This window comes from Echeneis naucrates, chromosome 23 (assembly GCF_900963305.1).
Source record: "Echeneis naucrates chromosome 23, fEcheNa1.1, whole genome shotgun sequence".
In the NCBI taxonomy this organism is placed as follows: domain Eukaryota; kingdom Metazoa; phylum Chordata; class Actinopteri; order Carangiformes; family Echeneidae; genus Echeneis; species Echeneis naucrates.
This window is the reverse complement of record NC_042533.1, coordinates 14,614,540-14,635,695: the sequence shown is the minus strand read 5'-3', so window position 1 is coordinate 14,635,695 and position 21,156 is coordinate 14,614,540. Positions and strand designations below refer to the sequence as shown.

At 40.0% G+C, this 21,156-nt stretch overlaps 3 protein-coding genes and 1 non-coding gene across 4 annotated transcripts; 2 read left to right on the top strand and 2 right to left on the bottom strand.

Moving 5' to 3' along the window:
• Positions 1-88: 88 nt before the first annotated feature.
• Positions 89-3,690, bottom strand: cdnf (cerebral dopamine neurotrophic factor). Its single transcript, XM_029495502.1, has 4 exons — positions 3,616-3,690; positions 2,384-2,511; positions 994-1,135; positions 89-901 (listed from the first exon to the last, which is right to left on the bottom strand). Exons 1-4 carry the CDS (start codon positions 3,686-3,688, stop codon positions 729-731), a joined length of 516 nt encoding a protein of 171 aa, XP_029351362.1. The 5' UTR covers positions 3,689-3,690; the 3' UTR covers positions 89-728.
• A 1,292-nt stretch (positions 3,691-4,982) lies between these two features.
• On the top strand, positions 4,983-12,982 carry hspa14 (heat shock protein 14). The gene is made up of 14 exons (XM_029495314.1): positions 4,983-5,039; positions 5,864-5,944; positions 6,268-6,350; positions 6,903-6,951; positions 7,204-7,309; positions 7,789-7,879; positions 7,986-8,090; positions 8,898-9,059; positions 9,647-9,802; positions 10,373-10,475; positions 10,574-10,789; positions 10,903-11,067; positions 12,648-12,715; positions 12,806-12,982. The coding sequence occupies exons 1-14, from the start codon at positions 4,983-4,985 to the stop codon at positions 12,882-12,884; spliced, it is 1,521 nt and encodes a 506-aa protein (XP_029351174.1). The 3' UTR covers positions 12,885-12,982.
• A 708-nt stretch (positions 12,983-13,690) lies between these two features.
• On the bottom strand, positions 13,691-18,458 carry prl2 (prolactin 2). The gene is made up of 6 exons (XM_029495724.1): positions 18,441-18,458; positions 17,236-17,264; positions 15,544-15,715; positions 15,251-15,358; positions 14,757-14,936; positions 13,691-13,885 (listed from the first exon to the last, which is right to left on the bottom strand). Exons 1-6 carry the CDS (start codon positions 18,456-18,458, stop codon positions 13,691-13,693), a joined length of 702 nt encoding a protein of 233 aa, XP_029351584.1.
• A 1,739-nt stretch (positions 18,459-20,197) lies between these two features.
• trnap-agg (transfer RNA proline (anticodon AGG)) lies at positions 20,198-20,269 on the top strand. Its single transcript has one exon. It is a non-coding gene; the product is annotated as a tRNA-Pro (tRNA).
• The last annotated feature ends 887 nt before the right edge of the window (positions 20,270-21,156 follow it).

The window sequence follows — 21,156 nt, the reverse complement described above, 5'->3', positions numbered from 1 at the left end:
TCAGAGGCATAAACACAAGCTACAGCAGTCTGACAAAATGTATTTTAATTAATTTTATTAAAAGTCAGCCAAGGAAATAAATGAAACAAATTAGATATTAAGATTTTTTATAAATCATTCACAGAGAGTCATCTTGGACTTCTGGTTTTCATGTTAAAGTCACACCGCCAATTTAATTCAGGGTTACATCCAAAGTTACTACAACAGACCTGACCCTTCCTAAGGTCACCACATTATGGGTATTACTGTTACTATGATTATGAGAGTATATGTAGGATATTGGTAGTATCAGCATTATGTATATATAATTATATATTTGTCTATATTTCTTTCTCTATCAGTCTGTCTTACTGATATTATCCAAAATTCACTGCCTCATATTCTCTCCCCACTTTTGTAATATCAAATGTCTGCTTCAAATGACTATTTACCCTGTTCACCTTCATCTGATCAACTTAATTAATACTAAAACAAGCAAATGTCATTTTTTACACCACTTTGACGCATCTTCATTATCTTCGCATTTGATGAAGAGAAAGTCAGTGGCACACGCTCCTGACTGGGCTGCAGTATTATACAGTACAGTGAAGTCACCATCAGCGGCAGTGATTGCAACATGCATGTCTGCAATTTTCATTTAAATTAAGCAGGTAAACTTTTGAAATTCATACTAATGAACATGTGTGTATGGACTTTTTGCTGCGTGAATGGAAGACACTAATTACTCCTCATAGCTCCAGACTGTGAGCATGCAGCGGCGCCTTCTCCTGGATGAGGGTGATGAACTCGTGTTTCTCCAGGCAGCCTCTGCACTCTTCTCCCCATGAGGACAAAATTTTCCTCAGCTCCAAAACTCGCAGCTTCTTCAGCCCATTGCTGCTTAGGTCCTTCAGCTGAGGCTCTACAAAGAACAAAATTCAAAGATTAACTTGTGTCCATCCAAAAAAAACACACAGTAATGAAGAATCAAACTCTGTTGTGTATTTTGTGTACCATATCTAAGCTGACAGATCTGGGTGTCTCTGCTGCTGAGGCGCAGACAGATCTTCTCTGCAGGGACATGGGAGGCCAGAGGTCGAGACACTGACGCCGTCACACGTGTTGCTGCATCAAGACTTGCTCCCAGGTAATAACACTGGGATGACACAAAGACACACAACTCAAATCTATAGCTCATGATGAGCAAAGGGAGAACATTGAAACTTGGCAAAGAAAGGCCCCAGGCAGAGGGATCAAACCCACAACCTTGAATATCTAGTTGCAAAACAGCACAACTGTGATGTGTGTAGAAGCTAATGGACACTACCCTGAAAGTGCTGGTGTTAAAGTGCCATGTGCTGCTGTCTGAGGCTATGGCTGGACTTCCTGCCTGGAAGGCTGAAGAGTGTGCGTGTGTGTAAAACAAAATAAACAAGCCCTAAAATAAATAGTCAAACCAATAAATACTCTTCGTGTCCATGTTGTGTACCTGTGCCTTGTGAGTGCTTGCTGCTAAACAGACTCTATTAACAGACTCTATTTATATCACATTAGGACCATGAATGAGCTTTCTTCGCATAGGAAGAAGCAAAATTTTGTTGGGATCTTTGTGTAAAATGGAGCTTGTGTACAGGGATGCTATGTTGAGCTGTGATTCGCTCGTCAGATGCTGAACCATTTAACTGTCTGGTTGAGAGAACTATAGCTCCTTCAAGACAGATTTCTAAGCTCATATCTCATGTGTCCATGTTTGTCCCTGGACTGACGAAGCAACCAGCAAGCAATCACCCTTGACCGTGGACTGCACTGTTGTTCCTCTGAGAGTAAGTGACGAGTGACAAGATTTGAGCAACAGCCACAAGTTCCTCATACAAGTTTCTGAACTTTCCCTCCAGCTATAAGCACCCTTGACATTAATTTTTATACTTTTCAATTTTAGAGCAAGCTTTTAAACTAAACATAAGCCTTCTGAGTCTGTGTGATATACCAGACCAGAAGACCCAGTCTCCACTTGCTCTTTTCTAATGTCTGCATAGGACACAGAGCAACACAGTAATGACTGTGTGTTGATGGCCAAGGATTTTTGCTAATAAACTCACAGATGTCCTAGTGTCAGGAGAGGCGCTTCACCTGGTTGTGTTACTTCATTGTTGTTCTATATATAGGTGTATTGTCATCCTTGCGCAGATAATGGATGGATTGCCAGCCCCACCCCTACTGTGCTGCTCTAGGTGTCTAATCTGATGTTATAAAATAAGACAATCCTTTATTAGTCCCTTTGTGTGGAAATCTCATCTATACCACCTGTACTCTCCTGTCATTGAGAGCCAATAAATCACACTAGAAATGAATCTCTGTTACTGTATCTACACGGCAGAGATTGAGGTTTTGTGTATGCTCTCACCAGCCTTGCCTCTTTCCCCTGGGCCACGCTGCAGGCCTGGACCAGCTCTTCCTCCACCAAGGCTGGAGTGAGCTCACTGTGGGCTGAGTTCAGACTGCCATAGAGTCTGTGGAGAAAGGTCACACACACTGCACACCAGTTCACCGTCAGCTGTTCATCAATCCTGCTTATTTCTGCATTTTCAGTATACATCACATCTGTTAGTGTGTGTGAGCCATGAATATTATTCTAACGCAAACACGTCGGTGATGCACGGCCCGGCCTAGCTCTGAACTATAACTAAGGAAATTAGTGTGAATGAAATTAAATTGAGTATCCTGACATGTTCACTCAGAGCTAAAACAGCATTTAAAGGTTCCATGTTTTACATTATACTTGTGTGTCTTATCTGAAGTGTTGATAACCATAAAAAAACATATGATTGTGTTTTACTGAACCAAAAACCTCACTGTAGTTTTACAGCTCCTCTCTTGGCGTCCTTTGATAGGAACACCAGGTCAGTAAGCCAATCAGAAGAGGCTGTGAGGGCTCTCTCTGTTTGGCTGACTGCTGGTTAGCTGAATCAGATTTCAGGGAAACATGCAGGGAGACCAAATCCTGCAAGGCTGGATTTCAAGGCAATGGGTGGCTTAGAGCGGGTCTGAGGGCAGTGACTACTTTGTTGTGACATCACAAAGTTCCAGAAGTCCAGACAGCTTAGTTTCTGGATACTTGGATACATGCTGTGCTCTGTGGACTAGACCTTTGATATTTTCCCTGTATTAATATAGAACACGGACCTGACTCATAAGACCACATGGCCATCTACCTTTAGACTGTGTAGACCTTTACTATGTCGGATCTCTTGCTGTAACAAGGAATGTTCTGAAATGGTTTAATGCTGATAAATGTAGTGCCTGGTTTGGGGACATTATCTTTCGGACCAAAACAGAGTTTTCTCCATACAATACGTGAAAACATGTGTGAAATAAAAATGTATTCATTTGTTTCTTCATCTCTTCTGGAAATCCCCAGAAATTAAAACCTAACACAAGATCCCCGATTGCAACTCGTGTCATTGCAAATGTTTTCGGCAAACCTCAGAGGTTAGATGGTCCACCGTGAGCGCTTGAAGGGCGGTTGAGGGTTCGACCACAGGCGTGCTGACGTTCGACTAAAGTTTCGGTACCTGAACACAGCAGTCAAACTGTGGGCAGACTGAAAATAACTGTGTTCACACCATGCAGTCTAACCTTCACAGTTGTCTGGTGCAGAAAGCGTGACGCCTCTGAAAAACAGAAGTACCGCAAGAGTCAGGAGCGACATGGCAGCAGTGATCGTTATAATTAGCCTCGGTTCTCTCCAGCTGACAGCCCACTCCCGGGGGGGGGGGCAGGGCACCCATGAGCCCCAGCCCACACTCATCAGAGGAGAGCTAATTCAGGCCCACAACAAAGTCTGATTAATATGATTGTTGCAGAATGTCTGCACTTCAATCAGCATGAAACATTAATCGTCCCAGAGTAGAAGTTTCAATTTTCTATGAACTCGTGTCTCAGTTTTCTCCCTCGGCGAATCGACGCAAAACCTCTCGGTTATAGTTGTATTTTATCTTCTAATGAGCATTGGCAAAACATCGGTAATGTTCATTCATTACACTTCTACAGTACTGGAGTAGACTCTGGGTGAGGGCGGGTTTACCCTGGACAGATCGCCAGTCCATCACAGGGACAGAGAACCAGTCACACTCACACTCAAACCTACAGACAATTTGGAGTGACAAATTTGACAACTAGGAGAAAAAATAGTGTCACCAGTTAACCTAGACACGCATCGTTGGACTGTGGGAGGAAACCCACGCAGACACGCCGGCCTCAGATTCGGGAATTGAACCTGCGACCTTCTTATTGTGGGTGCTAACCACCATCCCGTCGTGATCACATGAAGTGTGAACTTCCCAGTATTTGTCTTTTATTTATTTATTTTTGCCAACGATTAAAAAAAAAAAACCCTCATTGTTTTTATTGTTGGATCATCAGCATGACGTTGTTTTGCTGTTTTGTTGACCGCCTCAATATGTGCATCACTCATTCTTGCATGATGTGAGGTGTGCTCTGGACGGATCATTTCTTGATAAAATACAGATGGATAATGAAATCTCTCAATGTCTCTCAATGCATTTTAGCAACTAAGTTTGTATGTATTTGTTTAAGAAAAAAGACCGAGTTTCATAAAGCTGATCATTTACAGATCTATTGGATATTAAAGGATTTGATTGTTGTTGGCGTTTCCGGTGCGAATCGTGAAGCATACTTCACTACTTCCGCTTGTACTTTCCAGGTGATATTGCAGTGAGACGAAAATTTCCCTTTTAATCATACCTATGACAAAATGGAAGACAACTATATGAGAAATAATTGATTTGCGAGAGCATGCTAACTTAATCTTAACTTAATTTAAGACTACCGAAAAGGAAAATGTATATTTCAGTATTCGAGTTCTGCCAGTTCATTTAGCTTTGGAAGCCTTTGTTGTGAAAAGACCGTCCCGGAAGCTGTTGATGGGAGCCGAACCCGACCACTCACACGAGTGAACAACCCTTTCCAGCACAGTTTCCATCATGGCAGCTATAGGAGTTCACTTCGGATACACATGTGCCTGTGTGGCGATATTTAAGGTGAGTTTCATCCGCCGGCTTTCGCCACACACCGATCCTCTCCTTTTCTGAGGAAATGTTGCTCAACTTAAAAAAACCCCCATCTGAAACAGCTCCGGAAGTAGGTGTTGTTAAACTCCATAAGTGAATACTATGAATGAAGTCATGTCAGGAGTGATGGCGGCTCCGCCACCTTAGCCGATGTAAACACACATGCCAGCAATAAAAGTCTTCTTTTATATTTAACCCTATTGAGGACACATACGTAGTGTCAAATCCTCTAACCGCTACAGAGCGTAAAAGGTCCCCTGTGTTACTTTGGCCGGTGTAGTGTAGCTATAATGCTACAGTCACATGTGGTCTGCGACATGTCATGATTAAAATCTTTTCTTTTATTGATTAGTTAATCAACAATGAACGTGGCTAGCTCCTTGAGGGTGCACTATGTACGGACTTCATGTGTTTTCTTTGTGTCTCAAAATTCTGTTTGGTTCCAGTTATTTTATTTTATGAAGGGGAAACCGAGTGAGTGATGGAAATGAATTAGGCTCCATGTAGCTGATAGTAGTATCAGTAGGAGGCATTGCTGTTCAGATGATCATTTGCAATTACAGCTGCAGTGCTGGATTATTTAAAATATCTCAATCTTAAAAGCCACCTATCCTTGTCCTGTGACTTATTCTGTCCCAAGTAAAAATGGCAGCATGCTATACAGGAGCACAGGTGGACTGGTATCTAGAGGATGTCCTAATTAGGTACCCCCTGCATTATCGAAAAGTGATCATCATCATCAAAAAGAAAACTTCAAGTGAAAAGTCAGATGAATTGTGTGTGTGTGTGTGCAGGATGGGAGAGCTGATGTGGTGGCCAATGATGCAGGAGACAGAGTAACTCCAGCTGTGGTGGGCTACAGAGACACTGAGCAGGTACAGCCTGTTTCACTTCCCTTCACAGTTCTTTTCTCCGTGATCTGAAGGCTGTGCCTTCTGTCCTCTTAGACTTGGTATGCAGCTTGTGCTAGCAGACCTCTTCAAGTCAGGTTCATGTTGTGAGTGTTAATTACTGTCAAGACTGGGCTACAGTTTCCAAGGTTACAAAGGTACATATACTAGACATAAAATAAATATATTTCAGCAAAAATATATGGATTAAAGTTGAAACATGAAATGTAACTCATTGAAACATTTTGGGAATAAGAGTTTTGCATTTGTAATTCTGCTGCCTATTGACTGGGTTTTTTCTTCTGCAGATTGTTGGCATTGCAGCAAAGCAAGGACGGGTCCGTAATGCTGCCAACACAGTTGTCAAAGTCAAACAAGTGCTGGGGAGAAGGTGATACACATTTTCTTGTTTATGATATTAAAGCTACAGATTAATCTTCACTACCGGTATGTTGACTTGGTAATGTTCAGGCCAAAGTAAAATGTTAGTAAGTAGAATTTGCGTCAATATACATTGAAAAATAATATATGATAATGCTAAAGTTGATTGCTGGGTTTGGAGGCAAGCCTGATGGCAGTTACTGGTTTGATGTCAAATCACAAAGTCTCTGTGGACCGAGACCTTTGCTACTTTCACTGTATAAATACAAAACCAACACCTCATTTATAATTAAAGATTTGGAGGTTAAACATTAGACTATATGAGCGCTTTAATTTTGCCACACTTCTGGGTACAAAATGTATCACAATCAGCAGTCTGATTATTGACTTGAATGTTTCAGAGGATGGTTATTATTATGATAAAAAGGACCTGTAATCAATACCATCAGTGAACGGATATGAGCATCCCATGAGTTCCTCTTGTTGGCAGAGATGCAGTATTTCTCTGAGTAAGTTCACAGTCACCTTACGTTTTTCTTTTCTGTTGTCTCTTGTTGGTCAGTTTTGATGATCCAGAGACGCAGATTCACAGAAAAGAGACAAAGTGTCAGGTGAGTCTACCAGATCCTCAGTATGTATTTCCTAGCCCATGTTTTATCCATAAAAATATTTGTCTATAAAACCAATTTATCATGTAATTCAACTTTGTTTTTTCTTCACATCTCATATCTTCAATTGAACATGTAATGTCTTGTTAGCACTTTCTCTGAGTTTAATTTTGAAAAGATGCTTTGAATCAACAACAACTGACAGCACTGGTAAAGCAGTTCATCCTCAATCTGAGCAGTGATTGTCATTTTCAGGTGGTGAACAAAGCAGAGAAGCCTTACTATGAAATCACAGCAGGGGATCACCCCCAGTATGTTGCTCCAGAAGATGTAGCAAAACTTGTCTTCCACAAAATGAAAGGTAACACGCACACATGCACACTATGGTGGGTGATAACTGAGGCCTGATGAATGGATGTCTTGTTCTGGACTCCATTAATAAAAATAAAGTTCCACTAGATCCTCCCACAAGCAAACACCTGGCAACAGTAGACTGGAAAACTTCCTTTAAGAGGCAGGGACCTCAGATAGAACCAGTCTTGCATCAGGCGGAGACATCAGCCTTGACTGGTTGGGTAGAGACAACAAGCAGAAGTAGGAAAATACAATAAACATGCAAGCAAAATATTACAATGTGTTGTAATGTGGTAATGCAAATACACTAACCAATTGTTCATTAAGGTAATTACTTATGTTAATGGTGTCAGGGGGCTTAAAACACAGCCAAGTAGGTCCGCCTGAACCACATACATGCACCTGAGACCTGCACTATGTTATGACACAAGTGTGTTTAGGCCTATCAACAAAAATTAAGTTGACTAATACTTTCTGTTTCCACAGAAACGGCTCAGTCAGCTCTGGGCTCTGATGTAACAGAGGCAGTCATCACTGTGCCTTTTGAGTTTGCTCATGCTCAGAAGCATGCTCTGAGGTAGCCCACGTTACAATCCCCTCAATGGCACAGTTTTGTTGAGTCGCAGTGACTCTCTTTCCAATTGCAACTGTAAGATCTAACACTGTGTGTTTCTTTGGTGCAGGGAGGCAGCTGAAGCTGCAGGGTTCCATGTATTGAGGCTGATCCATGAGCCTGCTGCTGCTCTGTTGGCCTATAACATTGGACAGGAGTGTCATTCTGGAAAGAGGTAGAGTGCAGCTCATATGGGCCTTTTAACAAGATATGATTCTCGATTGTGATGAATGTTTATTTACGTAATTGCGTTTTTATGCTCAAAATTAAGTAATTAATTCAAAAGAAGTATATTGTGCATTTTCATTCTGAAACTAATGCAATAGGAAGAAGTGAAACAGCATTTGAACACTTTAAAAAGGTGAGGTGTTTTCTAGCAGTAGTAGTAAACTTTCTCTTCACATGGTAGCAGTATTTCTGGAAAATCTCAACTTAAACAAAATTATAACATCAAATCAAATATAAAACCAGTTATTTGAAACCAACCTGTGATGATACGAAAATTCAGCCTTGCAGTTATTACAAATAACTCTGGTATTATCAATTCCACTGTCTCAGAGAGGTTTTATAATAGTGATGTCAATTTTAGAGTCTTTACCTTTCTCCAGTCTTCTGTTCCCACCGGTTATTTCATTGTCCGGTTCAAATGATCACTATAGCAGTCTTAGGCCCAGCCCAAAGGCTCTTATTGGTTGTGACGCACATTTAAACAAATCTCAACTCAGTAGTGATTAACATTCCATGTGCCAATTGCTGTTGCTGATGGTATCAGTGTCTTTCAAAAAGCTACCCAAGAAAACAGTGCAAACAGTAAGTTACATGTCCTGAAAGAGTCTGCAGCTTTTTTGTCCTGTCATGTGATCATTTATGTTCCGTATTATTTTTTCTGGTTAACTTTTTGTTTGTGTAATGTCTCCTCTTAATGGAGTCATTGTGACATCAGGGTGAGTCACCCTCATAATGATCTGCAATTTTTTGTCAGCCACGTCCTGGTGTATAAGCTGGGTGGGACGTCCCTGAGCGTAACAGTGCTGCAGGTTAATGGAGGGATGTTTCGGGTCCTCAGCACCCATACTGACCACAGCATCGGAGGAGAGAGCTTTACCCAGGCTCTTGCCCAACACCTGGCTGCTGAGTTCAAACGGTAGATCCCTGTTTCTTGTTACTGATCCTTCTGCATGCTTCTTTAAAAACGCACCGTGGTACACTGGCAAGTGATTCAACATGAGAAAAACATCAATGCGATGCAGCAGGAGGCCATAGAATGTTAAACCCCTAGTGTTCTGCGGCACAAACAACTTCACCCCGGGATCAATAAAATAAAATTCTCATTCGGATCAACTCCCAGTGGCATATGCTTGAGTCAGTCCTCTTTGAAACACTAAAGCAATAGTTGACAGCGGCTTCACTAAGCAATCTTCTGTGTAGCTTAAAATTTTAATCGACAAAGACTTGTTTCTGATTAACAGTGTGGTGTTAGTGTGAACATTAGCTGTTAGTTAATACAAAGTAAGTGGTATCAGTTTGATGCATATGATACTTGCCAATATCAGATTCTTAATTTAAGGCGGAATATGATAATTTGTGATAGTTGTACCAGAATCTGAACATTTCTCACTGTAATTTACTTTGTATATTTCAATTAAGTATATAAGATGTTTCGCTCACACATAACCACAAATGCACTCTTCCATGCTGTCTTCATGTTGTTGGTCTGTGTTTGCTCTGCAGCACCTTCAAACACGACGTGAGCAGTAATGCTCGGGCGATGCTAAAGCTAATGAATGGAGCAGACATGGCCAAACATTCTCTGTCCACTCTGGGATCAGCCAACTGCTTCGTCGACTCCCTGCACGATGGCATTGACTTTGAATGCAATGTCTCTCGGTAAGCTTCTAAGCTAACACAGAGCCTTCTTGAAAATATACAAGACTAATATGTAGAGATAAGAGGAAACCTGCATTCTATGTAATGACCATCAGGGCAACTCCACAGGTAGCAAATAAGACAGATTGTATTAAAGTCTATGTTAAAATGGCCCTATTTTCCCCCTGCTTTATTAGTTCAAAATGTTTTTCTGATGAGTTTATGGTCTAGTTTCAAGTGTTCAATAGAAAATAGATCATAAAGCAGGGGAAAAAGGCTGGCTGCTCTGAGATTGACAGACTGTGGTCCTACTCAGTAGCTTTAACCAAATATCAGGCTCCTTTTATGAAGGACTGAGGGCACACTCAAATCGTATGTGCCATAGTATCACAAAATAGTATTACAAGAAAGGATTTAACTGCGCTGCTGGTTAACAAGCAAAAATAGGTAGAGTTGTGATATTGTGCAGCTTTATTCGAGACACACATTGTATGGAGCTAATGACATTTGTTGGTAGAGTCCAGGTGTTTTTTTTTTTTCTGTTGTTGTTTTTTTCCCCAAACACACAACTTAATTCTTTTGTTTCCTCAGAGCTCGATTTGAGTTGCTCTGCTCCTCACTCTTCAATAAGAGTATCCAGCCAATCAGAGCCCTGCTGGAGAAGGCCGGCCTCTCAGCCAGCAGCATCAACAAGGTGCTTTGCGTGAAGAAGTTGAATGATCTGAGCTAAACAGCGCTGTGATGTGCTTGTGATGTGGCGTGACGTGACGTGACGTGACATTTTTGCTTCAGGTAGTTCTCTGCGGTGGGTCAGCCAGAATCCCTCGTCTGCAGCAGATGATCCGCGAGATGTTTCCAGATGTGGAGCTTCTCAGCTCAGCGCCACCTGATGAGGTCATCGCTGTGGGGGCAGCACTGGAAGCTGGTTTACTGGTGGGCAGAGATGGCCTTGGTCCAGAGGAAGAGTCTGTCACAGTGGATGTTTCTGCCACTGACATACTGGTGAAGGTACTGCTCCAACAGACAGCAAGGACAAGAGCATGTTTCCATTCTGACTGGATCCAATAATCATGAAGTTTCTCATCTGTTCTGTCTCTCTCTGTGATGTGTGGCTGCTGCAGGAGTTGGATGAAACCGGAGCAGAGGTGTTCACTGTTCTCCTTCCGTCTGGCACGCCCCTCCCTGCCCGAAGACATCACATCCTGAGTGGGGGAGGGCAGCTGTCTTCGCTCTGTCTGGAGATTTACCAGAGAATTGTTAGAGAGGAGCCAGAAAAACTAGCTAAGGTATAGAAGATCACCAACACTAGGATCAAATGTGTGTCTACATCTTTGTCCTGACTTTGTGAGCAGTGATGTTTTTTGAAGCCACATTTAAACCCGCATCTTGTATTTGGCTCTGGACTGGTTGTATAGGACAGAAGTCATATACAACTGTCAGGCAAAAAACAGTTTGGACCCACAACAAATAACCTAAAAGAAGTCTCACTTAATTGTGAAGGTGGAGCCGTGTGCAAATTAGATAGGAAGGTGACGTGAACATTGTATATCATTAACATCTCACAACAACAGTTAGTTGCTCTTCTATAGTTGAATACGAACATCAATTCTTCAAATGTTAGTACAGTATCCTTTTTATTTCAAGAAACTAGATTTAAAAGACTAGGTCAGACTTGTATGTGGTCAAATCTTCATTTTATAATCACATTGTCTGAACAAATCTATGAGCTCACAGCCCCTAATCTGGATCAACAATAGTTAGAGATCAAGACCCCAGAAGGTGTAGCTGACAGTGTTTGTCACAAAAATAAATGGCTATTTTGATGCTCAAAAGGTCCGGAAACTTTGGAAACATGCCATGCCTCTTGAGAATTTCTATATTTTCTTTCTTATTCATGCAGAACTGGTGCAGCTGTTCCTCTCTTTACATTTTACTGCTTTATTAACTAAAAAATATGTTGGAATCTCCCACATGTATGCATGCACAGCTCTGAAAACCCACATCATGCACAGAAAACACTGAATGTAGGTCACTGTGATGGCAACATCAGGCTCACACCACAGGTTTAGGTTATGCTAGAATTAGACTTCTTTTTTGTCATTGCACACACAAGATGCAATGACATTAGTTCAGCTTCCACTTATGGTGACCCCATCCAAAATACACAAAGGCACACAGACATTCATTTGAATGGGAAAGTGTGTTTTTGACTGGTGATGTATGTACTTAAGAGAAAAAAAGTCTGTACAAGAAAAATACTGTACACTTTAAAACTTGTGGTTGTGAAATGTTACCTCGATCATTTGCCTGAAACCGCACACATCCTGCAGGTTGTACTTTACTGGCTGTGAAGTCATAAATGGGTTTTCATAAGTCAAGTTATTCCAGTCCCAGACACTGCCTGTGCTCATCAGTTGTTGCCATCTTCTTTTGTGTGTTTGCTGTTGTGGACTGAACCCAATGTCTTGATAGAGCTGTTCACATTAGAGTGGTTATAACTCCACACACTATAAATCCATTCATAAATTCAAAAACTGTGGTAGGTTCCACCTTCATACTCCTCCTTGGTGTGGGCTATGGAAAACAAGAAGGATATTAATTGAACTTCTCCTTGCATTATTGAAGGCAGTGTTGCGGTACTTTTCAGATTCTCTAACCTGGAAATAAAGAAGAGGCTCAATCAGTTATCTGTCACATTATCTTTGATGATTTATCTGTTACTTCAATACAAAGTGAACGTGACAATAGCATACATAACAAGGAGAGCATAGACACAGTATCTTGTATCTCTGAGGTCAAGGCAGTGCAACTGATAGATGTAATTTTTATCACTAACATTTGATCTGCTGGTGTGTGTGTTGTACAGATTATCTTGAGAGACCTGCAGCCCGGAGAAGAGAACCACGACATTGATACTGTGGTGACAATGAAAAGGTATCTGCCGCTCCAGGGTCAGTGCATGGAGCTGTGTCATGTGACTTCTCTGTGTTCATCATTGTCTCTGTGTTCGTCATTTTGTTGCAGGGATGGCTCTGTTCATGTTTCCTGTGTAGAACAGATCACTGGAAGGTCAGAGGTTGTCACCATAGCAGCCTCATCATGAAGCTGCTGAGCTTCAGTTCACAACAGTGTCAGTGCAATGTTTTTGTTTTCCATGTTTCACTTAATAAACAGAATCAGACTTATAACCTTCAGGGATTTTTTTTTTTTTTTTTTTTTTTTTGGTGGGGGGGGTTTATACATTGAGTGAAGAGTGAAGAGCAATACTATGACAACACTATGTATCACTGATCATCCTTCCTATAAGATCCTGATGGGAACCATGTTGGAAAGTGTTAGTCGCTATGGAGAGAATATTAAAAAAAAAAAAAAAAAAAAAACTCCTCCAAAATACAAAATAATGAAAAAATTTGCAAATGTTTGAAAACAATAAAATAAATGCATTCATTTGGAAATAAATATGCAATCACATTTAAATACATTACGCATAAATGAAGCAACTGTTAAATATAAATGTAGAGATGTAAAAAATACAAAGGAGTTTTTCATTACCAAAACTCATTTATTGAGCATTTATTTATATAATAATTTTTTTATGCATATAATAATTGCCTTATTTACACTTGTCATTTTTAACCTCCATAAATTCCTCTGTAGAAATGACAAAAGTTTTATGGTATTACTATATTTAAACATGCATTTTACAAGAGTTTATAATGTACTACACCTGTTCCATGGAACCCATACTCAACTTGCATTAGTCCACACTGTTTAACATCAGGCATGAAGGAGGGGAAAGTGTCGTTGGATTTCAGTAGCACTTCATGAACATATGATTGCATCAGTTAACATCCCAAACAGAACAACAAAAGCTACAGCTTTAATAGTGCCTCCACTGATTCCTGGTCCTCAGCAGCCATGCTCAGGGACAATGCGACATTTCAGGATCTTCAGGTAGTTCTGGACCTTGTTGGAGTCTCGGCGAAAGCAGTAGAGCAGGTCATAGTCCCTCATTAGGTGCCATTCAGCACTGTCGGATGGCAGCAAGGCTTCGGGAGACACCTGGCTGCTGACAGAGTTACTTATTATCCCCAGCATCTGCATCTGAAGTACAGAGGAGATGCGCACGTCAGACTTTTACATGCTGTTACAGTAGACGCAATACAATAAGAAGCCATGACAGAGCACAAACAGCACAACTTCAACAAGATGAGGAACTTGGCTGACTGGACAAAATAACAGGAACACTTGCCAGTATAATGGGTCATTTTCTGAAGATGTTTGAGGAATATCTTTTCTTGTTCATCTTAGTTTTATGTTTTAATGTATTCAATCACTTAGTGTAAAATTTCAATGTACAGTTTGTACTGATCCGGAACAATAAGAAGAGCAAGAACAAAAGAGTTTAGTTTTTTGTACAGAAATGTACATATTGAATGTCCAAATATGGCACACAAATACATGTAAGACATGAGCACAAAATAGACATAAAAATCATATATAAACCTATTAGAAATTCCTATTTAAAATATTAAAATGCATTTCTAGCCCTTAGAAATGTGTATTTTTAGGTTTAAATGCATATATTTTAGACATGTTACAGAAATATACATCCACACCTGTTTTTGTATGGTGATATAAAGTAGGTCCAAAATCTGAGATGATTTTACTAGAATGTTGTAAGCCTGTTTAAAACTAATATATATTTTGAAGAAAAACATTAATCAGCATAAAGCAGTAATATGTTATATGATATAACGATCGCTGCACATAAGTTATTTTATATCCATAAAATTCCCTGGGTACATATATATATATATATATATATATATATATATATACATATATATATATAGACACATTTGTTATGTTGAAGATTTTCAACTTTGCTTCCTGCTGCATTTACTAGGACTACAAAACCTGATGACAAATTGTGACACATCAACTTCAGCAACAAAAATGATACAAGCTGTACCTTGTCAGCCACTTTCTCGACCCCTTTGCGTAGCTCGTGCACCATGTCGCTCATCTCTAGAGCTTTATTGGAGCTGAAGTTGTTGAAGTCATGGTTGTGAGCCATCCCCTGGTGGAACCGCCACAGAGGATCCCTCCACGCCATCAGGAGCTTCAGGATCACCTCCGTCAGCTCCTCCCTCTACATGGGCAACAGGACAGGTGGACACATGAAACGTTTGGATGTCAATTCCAACCCCAGGTGTGAAAGTTGTGTGAGTGAAGATGAACATTTGTCACTGTCAGAAACATCAGCAAAAACATTTAGTATAAAGTCAGCGTAAATAAATCATATGAATATAAACAGCATAGGTGAATATGAAATGTTTCAAATATCCATGCGGAGTTGCACATTGAAACCTGCAAAGGATGAGAGAAAACTGCATTCTTATTGTAAGTCTACTGAGGACAACTTGTGTAAGTGAGAGGAAGTAGCTTTTAGAGAGGTTCACTCACCGCCATTCTCTGGGCATTCTCCTTGCCATTTGGGGTGAGGATGGTAGAAGTGTGACAGTTGCGACTGACCCGGCCAATCTGGTTCTTACTGGGCAGGAAGTACTGCTCCTGAGAGGACAAACATAGAGGCACAGATGAAATGTCAGACCTCATTTGTCCTCTAAATGTTAACTCTGGCTTGAACATAAAACTGATGAATGTGAGATGGTAGAGTGTGTGTGCCAGTCGTATCCAGCAAAAATCAATCGATCCAGTCATATATTTTGCATTGTTTGACAATTGAGCAGACTCACAAACTCAGAGTGGAGGTCATTTGAAATGCCGTGCATCCTGGCTGAGTGTTGGATGACCCGGTCAAAGAGGTTGGCCAGGGAAAGGGCCTGGCACCCAGTCTGGGCATTAGTGCAGATAGGTGCTGCACCTATGCTGGTCAGGTTTCTGCAGAACACCAGACAGACCAAAACCCTCCACACAGCAGGCACTGGGAGAGACAGAGGGAAGAACATAGGAGATAAAGGACAACCCTGCTGCACTGAGAAAAACATCCAAAACACCCAACCCATATGTTATTGTTAGAATCTAATTAGGCAATATGTTTGAGAAAGAATGGAAAATGGATAAAATCAGGATACAAATGTAGTCATTTACAATGGTGGGATGGGTGGATGCAGAGAACAGGAAGACATGCAGACAAAAGTGATGATCCTTCGTGCGGTGTTGTGTACCTGATCTGATGTATCCGAGCATCCTGCAGGACACAGAGGAGCCTTTGTCTCAGAGCAGACGGTGTAACTGCTCTTCTACTCAAAGACCACTGCAACCTCACCATTTCACTCTTACACTTTAATATCTAGCAAAAAAAAAAAAAACGAGGGAGTGAGGCAGAGAGTGGGAGAGAGAGAGAGAGAGTCAGTTAGAGAGAAAGAGAAACAGACTGAGTGGGCGGAGTTAAGTTATGGGAAAGGTACAACATTTATAATCATCAGAAGCTACTATCCTGTCCTGTGAGTCACATGTAATTACCACATAAAAAATATTCCAGACTGTCATAACTCCTCAGCCTGTGACATCATTCAAGCCTAATAACGTCCTCCAAATATATGTGTGTGTGTGTGTGTGCTCTAAGTCATATAGAAAATCCACATTAATGAAAAATCCAAGGTTTCCTAGAACATTATCCAAAGTGACCCCACCTTCTTCCCACAATGCATTCTGGTGCCATGTCTTCCCCAGGTAAGAGATATCAACACGATGTTAAAGAAAACCTGATCCATCAGACCAGACCGCTGTCTGCCATTGCTTCCCAAACATAACTGTGATGTTCTGTGTGGCCTGTTAGCTTTCTGTCAGAACCTGCATAAACTTCTTCAGCAGGTTGAGCTACAGTAGCACTTCAGTTGGACCACACGGTCAAGCCTTAACTCCTCACGACATCAATGAGCTTTGGCCTTATTGGCTCAGTGGTTTTCCTTCACTGGGCCACTTCTGTTAGGTCTCGGCCCCAGCTGACCAGAATCATCGCACAGAGTTGCAGTGTTGACTCAGCCATCTGCTCATCACAGTTTGGTTCTTGCCAAAGTCTTTCTAATCCTTATACTTGACGTTTTTTCCGGTAATACATCTATAATTATCTATCTATCTATCTAGCATGGAAAATTTACATAATTTGTAAAATGAAACTACTCTTCTAGCTTGTAATTTATTAAGTTTATGAAAGAATAGCTACGATTTAAGATTCCTTTCAATGCAAAGGTCACTTAATGCCTGGGCTCTGTCGTGTGTGTGTGTCTGAGTCCGTGACTTGTCTTGATGACGTGACCTAAGGTTGCCTGCTGCAGTGATAGCGTCACCAGCCTACAACGTCATTCCAACAAAGCCTCAGTGAATGGTCTGTCTGACAAATCTGGGCAGTTTTGACACTTGAGTACCTGAAGTGAAAGTTTATATGTCGTCCAGGGTGAGCTCGGAGCACTGTCGGTCCTAACAGGAAGAGAAGTGTAAGCCGGTGATTGAGCTATATAGAAGCTCAGACTGACAGTACAGGGCAGCAGTGAATGGATGTCATGTGGTTTAGAAAGCCAGTTGAATGACGTCAAGCATCCAAGCAGCAGTATTCAGTTCCTCTCTGTTTCTGTGTTTGAAAAATATCATTGGATGACTAATAGAAGCACAGTAGAAAAGGTCACAATAAAAATATTTAAAATATTTTGAACAGTTGTTTTTTAGTTTGCATTAGCAGTAGTAAAGGTAACAGTCTTGACAACAATAGTTGCATTAGCTGTGTTGGTTAATATTCTATATTTTCCAGATTTTGTACCAAAATAAAACACAATTTGCACGAAATGTGAAAGACAATGCAACATCGTGGAGTCTGACTGGTTTGCATATATATGCAAAAATATAATAATTTTATTATAATACTATTAATTATGCAAATACTATTATTATTGTATTTTATTGATGTCACTCCATTATCCTGTTTTGTTGCATCGTAAACTCGTTATCAGCATTTATTCCCTAACCTCATCTTGTTTTTTTAAATTATTTGTCCTGGTATAGCCCATCAGTATTTTAATGTGTCAACTATGTATATACTACATAGCTGTAATTTGCAACCTCCAAATGAAACCAATAACTTAAAAAAACCTCCAGCCCAAGTTGCTGGACAAAGGATAAAGATATTCATTTATGACATATATCAGATTGCCACGCTTCTAATAATAACCCAACATTTCACTTTAGCTGGATAAAAGCAATAATATCAGCCCACTGTAATGCCAGTGGTTTGTGAGTAGAATTTGACTTGAGACTGGAACTTATTAGTAAAATGTTTATTGTCCGAGAAGTGGGATCATTTTCACATAGACATCAATATACTCTGACTTCTTATTTCAATCAATCAACCTTCCTCCTAATGGTCATTAGATAAGATAGTGGTTCGAGGCTCTTCGAGTCTTTGAATCAACATCCATATGCTTGAAAGTTGGCACATTTTTCAAATCACTGAACCCACTAACTGTGTGGATTATTATTCCTTTTTTTTTTTTTTTTAACTGTATTTAGTATGATTTTACTATTACAATTGCCCCAGACGTAGAAGATGTGAGAGGTCATGGGATTATTAGTCACTCAATTAAATGATGGATGAAAATATGAAGAGGAAGAGACTTTTGAAATGAAATAGCTGTACACTCGAGTCAGACACCATGGTTGAAGGATCTTTAGGGCAGTGACTTCAATGCACTGCTGCAGTTGTACATGCAACCTTTAGTTAATGAAATTTTCAGAGATGACTCCAGGCTGGTCCTCCACGTGATTCTGTTGCACATTCGCATAGACACACGCACACAAACACACACACATGGATTGCACACACACAGCAGTGTGCGGTTGTTGGGCAGATGGCCTCGTGTTGTCATATTCAGGCTGACCTGCAGAGTAACAGGGTGACTGTTACAGCTGACCCATGGGCCAGCACCTTCACAGGCTTTAACCTATTGCTCCCTTTTTACAGCACAAGAACTTCCTGTATGAGGACAGACTGTCAACTAAAGCTACTACAGTACAATGTATTTTCATTCATCACTTTCTTTTTCAGCGAAACTAGGAACCCAATAGATTCTCTTAGTTGTGTCAACAAGTGTAATTTATAATTGATTAGTGGCAATTTTTTAACTGTTCACTCAAAATATCCTAAAGATAAACCTGTATGTATCTCTCTGTATCTGTGGTCTGGGGTGAAGTTTAACACCACAGTGCAAGCAAGAAGAAAAGACTGATGAACAGACTTTATAATGTACACTTACTACAGGTATCTGCCCATCTATCTATCTATCTATCTATCTATCTATCTATCTATCTATCCCATGATATATGCATCACTGGTATCATTGGATGACTAATAAAAACACAATTGATCTGCTGGTGTGTGTGTTGTACAGATTATCTTGAGAGACCTGCAAGATAGTGATTACAGTAGTGATTACACACACACACACACACACACACACACACACACATATATATATATATATATATATATATATATATATATGTCATAAACAAGCTCAAAACGGTGGAATTAATTGTTTATTGCTTATTTTTAGCCACCCCTGTGTTATGATTATTTACAATGCCCAGCAAATTCGATAAAATACAAGATGACTGTAAAGAGGCAACATTTCATTTTCTATGTTGCAAAATGCTGCTCTGATTTGTAAGAAGGGATATTATCCCCTATGAAAGTAGGATAGATAGATAGATAGATAGATAGATAGATAGATAGATAGATAGATAGATAGATAGATAGATAGATAGATAGACATGTAGAATTTTTTTGAGTTAACTTGTTTAAACAGATTAAATATGTAAATTGCCATATATGTCAAACAGGTTCATAATGAATATATTTTCATAGACCTTTTCCTGGGGATAACACTAACCCTAACCCTCATAAATGTTAATAACTACTGTTACTGTCTTGCACTTAATTTAATTGAAGCACCATTAAGTGTTTCATAGCCATTGACCAGTCATTAGCTGTTGACATCAGGGAATGAAGCAGTTGAGACTGTGAGCCATGGACCAAATGCCAAAGGATTGGTGAGAAAATGGAGCTGGGGAAAGAGGTGACTGGTGGATGGAATCAGTGAACTGGTCCAGGGTTACAGAGGTGTGTTTATTCAGATCTGATACGTGCAGCAGAAGAGTTGAGAGAAAGTTAGCAGACTGTTAGCAGCAGCATACTGTACATATCAGGTTCGAGTATTAGATCACCCAACGTGCAGATTTATTGCAATCATGTAGGACAAGGCTGAGTCATTACCAGGATTTAGGTCTTCTTAGGTTGAGCCGAAGCATTTCAAATATTTAAAAAAAATCAATAAATCATAATTAATATTTCATTATTTGTCATTGAGATTATTACATCAGCAAGTTGTCCAAGCCGGCTCGTTGGTCTAGGGGTATGATTCTCGCTTAGGGTGCGAGAGGTCCCGGGTTCAAATCCCGGACGAGCCCTACTTTTAATGTGAACCCCAAATGATCAACGATCATCAGGAATTATAACAGCTGTCGTTCTTCGGTTACAAAGACAGAAAATGAAAACCTGATGCTAAACTACTTCCAACAGTCTCTTTTCTGTTGTTGATATTTTACATAAACTCTTTTCAAGGCAATATGATAACCATATAAATATATGCTATTACAATGTCTCTACACGTCCCCAATTTATACATGTATAATTTTCGGAAGCTGATTTATAGGTTTTATGGTATATCCTCCTGAGACCCAGGGAAAAGAACTTATTCATTTTGACTCTTGGGGGATAAATTAAATGTGGGGCTGGTAAAGAGCACATTTCCAAGAAAAGAAAAAAAAAAATTAAACTCAACTTTATTAAAATTTCATAACACATGCACTGCTGTGGACAACAGGTCATCGTTGATATCGTTGATATCGTTGAAGAACGAAATTTACAACCTTGTTGAATGAAATGAAAATGTTAAGTACAGCATTCAAAATGCACTTTAATTGTTGTCTTGCATTGTGCGAGCATACAAAGACAAAGCTTATTATTGAAATGTGTATATTTAATGTGTATCTCTCACTGTTTTTCCATGAAAAAGTCCGACATGTCATAAAAAATACACTGTTATTGTTTTCACACACAAATTCAATTCAGCCAATTTATTAAATGTTGTGTTATGTAAGTTAATGTGTGTGTGTGTGCTTTTTCTTTTCTCCCCCTCTTCTAGATGGAGGATGTTTGAGGTGTTTCCCTGCATATTTGCCGACAGCTTCCTCTGTCCCCTCTTTCTGGGGTTTCAACACAGCATCTGAAAAAAGTTGGAAGACAAAATGGGGAATACTTTGACATTTAGACTGGAAAAGCTGAGGGAAAGAAC

Coding starts and splice junctions, on each gene's coding strand:
- cdnf (XM_029495502.1), bottom strand. CDS start 3,688: ATGTCGCTCCTGACTCTTGCGGTACTTCTGTTTTTCAGAGGCGTCACG. Junction 1,136..2,383: donor AGGGGAAAGAGGCAAGGCTG/GTGAGAGCATAC, acceptor GTGTCATCCCAG/TGTTATTACCTGGGAGCAAG. Junction 902..993: donor GATCTGTCAGCTTAGATATG/GTACACAAAATA, acceptor TGTTCTTTGTAG/AGCCTCAGCTGAAGGACCTA.
- hspa14 (XM_029495314.1), top strand. CDS start 4,983: ATGGCAGCTATAGGAGTTCACTTCGGATACACATGTGCCTGTGTGGCG. Junction 7,880..7,985: donor GCTCAGAAGCATGCTCTGAG/GTAGCCCACGTT, acceptor TCTTTGGTGCAG/GGAGGCAGCTGAAGCTGCAG. Junction 10,790..10,902: donor CCACTGACATACTGGTGAAG/GTACTGCTCCAA, acceptor TGGCTGCTGCAG/GAGTTGGATGAAACCGGAGC.
- prl2 (XM_029495724.1), bottom strand. Junction 14,937..15,250: donor AGAATGCCCAGAGAATGGCG/GTGAGTGAACCT, acceptor TTGCCCATGTAG/AGGGAGGAGCTGACGGAGGT. Junction 13,886..14,756: donor TCGAGAAAGTGGCTGACAAG/GTACAGCTTGTA, acceptor TCTGTACTTCAG/ATGCAGATGCTGGGGATAAT.